The sequence below is a fragment of the Castanea sativa genome, chromosome 4 (genome assembly GCF_040712315.1).
Source record: "Castanea sativa cultivar Marrone di Chiusa Pesio chromosome 4, ASM4071231v1".
Taxonomy (NCBI): Eukaryota; Viridiplantae; Streptophyta; class Magnoliopsida; order Fagales; family Fagaceae; genus Castanea; species Castanea sativa.
The window spans coordinates 3,870,278-3,873,617 of NC_134016.1; the positions used below are offsets into that span (position 1 = coordinate 3,870,278).

Sequence of the window (3,340 nt, forward strand, 5' to 3'; positions counted from 1 at the left end):
CTAGAAGAAAGGTTTACACCTATCTGCGGACCAAGAAATAAACCGGTTAAGGGCAGTAGTCATCCTTGTCAACCTCTAAACCTCTTTGGGATTTCGAGGTGGGTGTAAGCTATTAACTGCCTTAACCTGAGCCAGATTAACTTTAATCCCCTAGTGAGTTACCATGTAACCCCCTGGTGAGTTACCATGTAACCTAGAAACTTGCTTGATCCCACACCAAAAGAACACTTAGAGGCATTAAGCCACAATTTGTACCTTCTCAACGTCTGAAAAGTATTACTCAGATCTTCCACATGCGTGGAAACCGCTTTACTCTTCACCACCATGTCGTCCACATATACTTCAATAGTCTTTCCCAACTGTGGCTCGAACATCCTAGTCATCATCCTTTGATAGGTAGCCCCTGCGTTCTTCAAACCGAAAGACATTACCTTATAATGATAATTTCTCGTAGGAGTGACAAATGCAGTCTTCTCTTGATCCTCCAAAACTAGAGGTATTTGGTGATAACCTTGAAAAACATCCAAAAAACTCATTCGAGGATGCCCAACAGTAGCATCCACCAACTGATCTATCCGAGGCATTGGGAAAGAGTCTTTAGGACAAGCTTTGTTAAAATCTATGAAATCCACGTATACTCTCCACTTTCCATTCTTCTTCTTTACTACCACTGTATGAGCCAACCATTCAGGATAAAATACCTCTTTGATAGCACCAGCCTTCTTGAGTTTGAGCACCTCTTCCTTGACAGCCTCAGAATGTTCTTTAGAGGAGCGCCAAGGTGGTTGCCTCTTCGGTACTACAGCTGGATTGACATTCAAATGATGACAAATAAAACTCGAATCAACCCCTGTGGCCTCATAAGCATTCCACGCGAATACATCCACATTCTTCTTAAAAAACGTGACCAGCTCTGCTTTCTCTTCAAGTGGCAACTGAACTCCCACCTGAAAGAATTTCTCAGGGTTGTCATCTATAAGGACCTTCTCCAATTCTTCACACGCAGGTTCCTCTGTCGATGGTACCCCGAGCGTGGCCAGAGACATTGATTGCTATGGCCTTCCCTCAGCCGAGGCAGAGGACTTTGGCCCAGGCTGATGCAAAATTGCAGCCGCCATGCACTGTCTAGCCACAAATTAACTCCCAAGCAGCTTCTCAATCTGATCCCCAGATGGAAATTTGATTTTTACATGTAAAGTCGAGGACACGGCACCCAGAGCATGCAACCATGGTCTTGCCACAATGACCGTGTAGGGAGAATATGCGTCTACCACAATGAAATCCACGTCTACCACTTCTGGGCCTAATTGCACAGGCGATCTAATTTGCCCCTTTGGTATGACAGCCTTCCCCTCAAAGCTTATTAAGGGCAAATCATAAGCCGCAAGATCTTCAAGTTTTAAGTTTAGCCCTTTGAATAAGTCAAGGTACATGATATCTGCACCACTACCCTGATCAACCATTACCCTCCTCACATCGTAGCCCCCTATTCTCAGCGTAACCACCACAGTATCATCATGTGGTTGGATAGTCCCGATCTTGTCATCTTTTGAGAAACCTAAAATTGGTAGGATATCCCTTTAATCCTCTTCGACTCATCCCTAGAATCCTCGGACAGGGTTCGAGCTACAGATATCACCCTGGAAGGATGTGAGCCAGTTCTCTCCGGTGCAGCAAAAATAACATTGATTGTACCCAGAGGAGGCCTTGATAAAGTGCTGCCCTGGTTCATCACCCCTGAGTGGCTTCCCTGCCCATTAGGCCGATACAAGAATTGCTTTAACCTTCCTTCCTTAACCAACTGCTCCAAATGGTTCCACAGAGTCCGACAATCCTCCGTGGTATGACCCATTTCTTGGTGATAGTGGCAATGAAGGTTCTGATTGCATCTCATGGGGTCCCCCGCCATCTTACTAGGCCACTTGAAATATGTTTCATTTTTGATTTTCTCCAACAGCTGATGCACTGGTTCCCTAAAGACAATATTAACCACTTAAGGGGTGGTAGGGCCAGTTTGCCCAATAAAATCTCTTCGAGGCCCGTTGTTGTTCTATCTGTCCGACTTGAAATCCCTTCTCTCCTGAGGGATAACCTTCGCTTTTTCCTTACCTTGTTGTTGATCTTCTTCAACCCTTTTATATTCATCAATGTGATCTATGAGCTGACGTACACATCTTACAGGCTTTTTGGTCAAAGATTTCCTCAAGTCGTGTTCTGCAAGTAGGCCGACCTTGAAGGTTCTTATCGCCACATCATCAAAGTCCCCATCAATCTCATTGAACATCTCCCAGTATCTGTCTGAATATGTTTTCAGGGTTTTCCCTTCTCTCATGGCCATGGATAATAACGAATCCAAGGGCCGAGGAACTCTACTGTATGTGATGAAACGAGAATCAAATGCCCTAGTAAGTTCCCTGAAAGAGTTGATAAAACCTACCCTCAAGCCATCAAACCACCTCATAGCCACAGGTCCTAGGCTAGAGGGGAAGACTTTGCACACTAACGTTTCATTCTTAGAATTCACCGCCATCCTCTGATTGAAATGACTCACATGCTCCACAGGATTTGTTCAGCCATTATAAATGGTGAATGCTGGCTATGTAAAGCGCCAAGGGAGCTTCCCTTCCTCCACTTTGCGCGTGCGTTGTATGTACACTACCCTCTCAGTCCCTATCCTTCCTAGGATGTAAGGGGTGATCCTCACGCTAGGACCCCACAGACTCTGCACGATGTGGACCTAAGCCTACCATAATGTTGAACCTCCTAGAACACAAGAGTTCCCACAGATGGCGCCAATTGTAAGGACACAATTTGAGCTTGAACCCACAGTCAGAAGGGGATGGGCCTGAAAGGCCTTTTACAATAAAATTTTTAAAGGGTGGGCTTGAACTCTAGATTCTAGTCGGATTAGATAACAAAGATAATGGGCCTTTCTCCCAATAATACACACAAGGAACTGTTTATATGAAAGAATCTTCTCCTCGAACACAAGCTGAAGATGATTTCTATTATTTCTTCCTAAGATAGGTTACAGTTATGGATAGTGAGGTATACAGTGTTATTTCTCTGTGTCTCCCGATTCCCTTTGCTGAAGATCCCTTCTTCCTTTTATATCCCCTCCTTCTTCTCATCTTCATCCTCCACGTCAGGGTTAGATCGCTGATTTAGATACTTGTCCCATCCACCTCTCCAGAAGTCATTGGAGACAGGAGCCAAGTTTAACTCTGATGCTCAAGTCTCACTTCCCCATTAATGCGGTCAGAATAGCAATTGCAGAGCATTCAATGTGGGGGCGGTGGTAACAGCTTTATCTCAGATATTCCACCGCCCTTCTTCTTAT

At 44.8% G+C, this 3,340-nt stretch overlaps 1 protein-coding gene across 1 annotated transcript; it reads right to left on the minus strand.

The window, feature by feature from the left end:
* Positions 1–1,136: 1,136 nt before the first annotated feature.
* LOC142631492 (uncharacterized) lies at positions 1,137–1,909 on the minus strand. Its single transcript, XM_075805661.1, has 2 exons — positions 1,696–1,909; positions 1,137–1,558 (listed from the first exon to the last, which is right to left on the minus strand). Exons 1-2 carry the CDS (start codon positions 1,907–1,909, stop codon positions 1,137–1,139), a joined length of 636 nt encoding a protein of 211 aa, XP_075661776.1.
* Between the last annotated feature and the right edge of the window lie 1,431 nt (positions 1,910–3,340).

Excerpts from the sequence above, each read along its gene's own strand:
- LOC142631492 (XM_075805661.1), bottom strand. The coding sequence starts at position 1,909 with ATGGCGGGGGACCCCATGAGATGCAATCAGAACCTTCATTGCCACTAT. Across the intron at positions 1,559-1,695 it reads TTTATCAAGGCCTCCTCTGG|GTTTCTCAAAAGATGACAAG; the intron begins GTACAATCAATG and ends TACCAATTTTAG.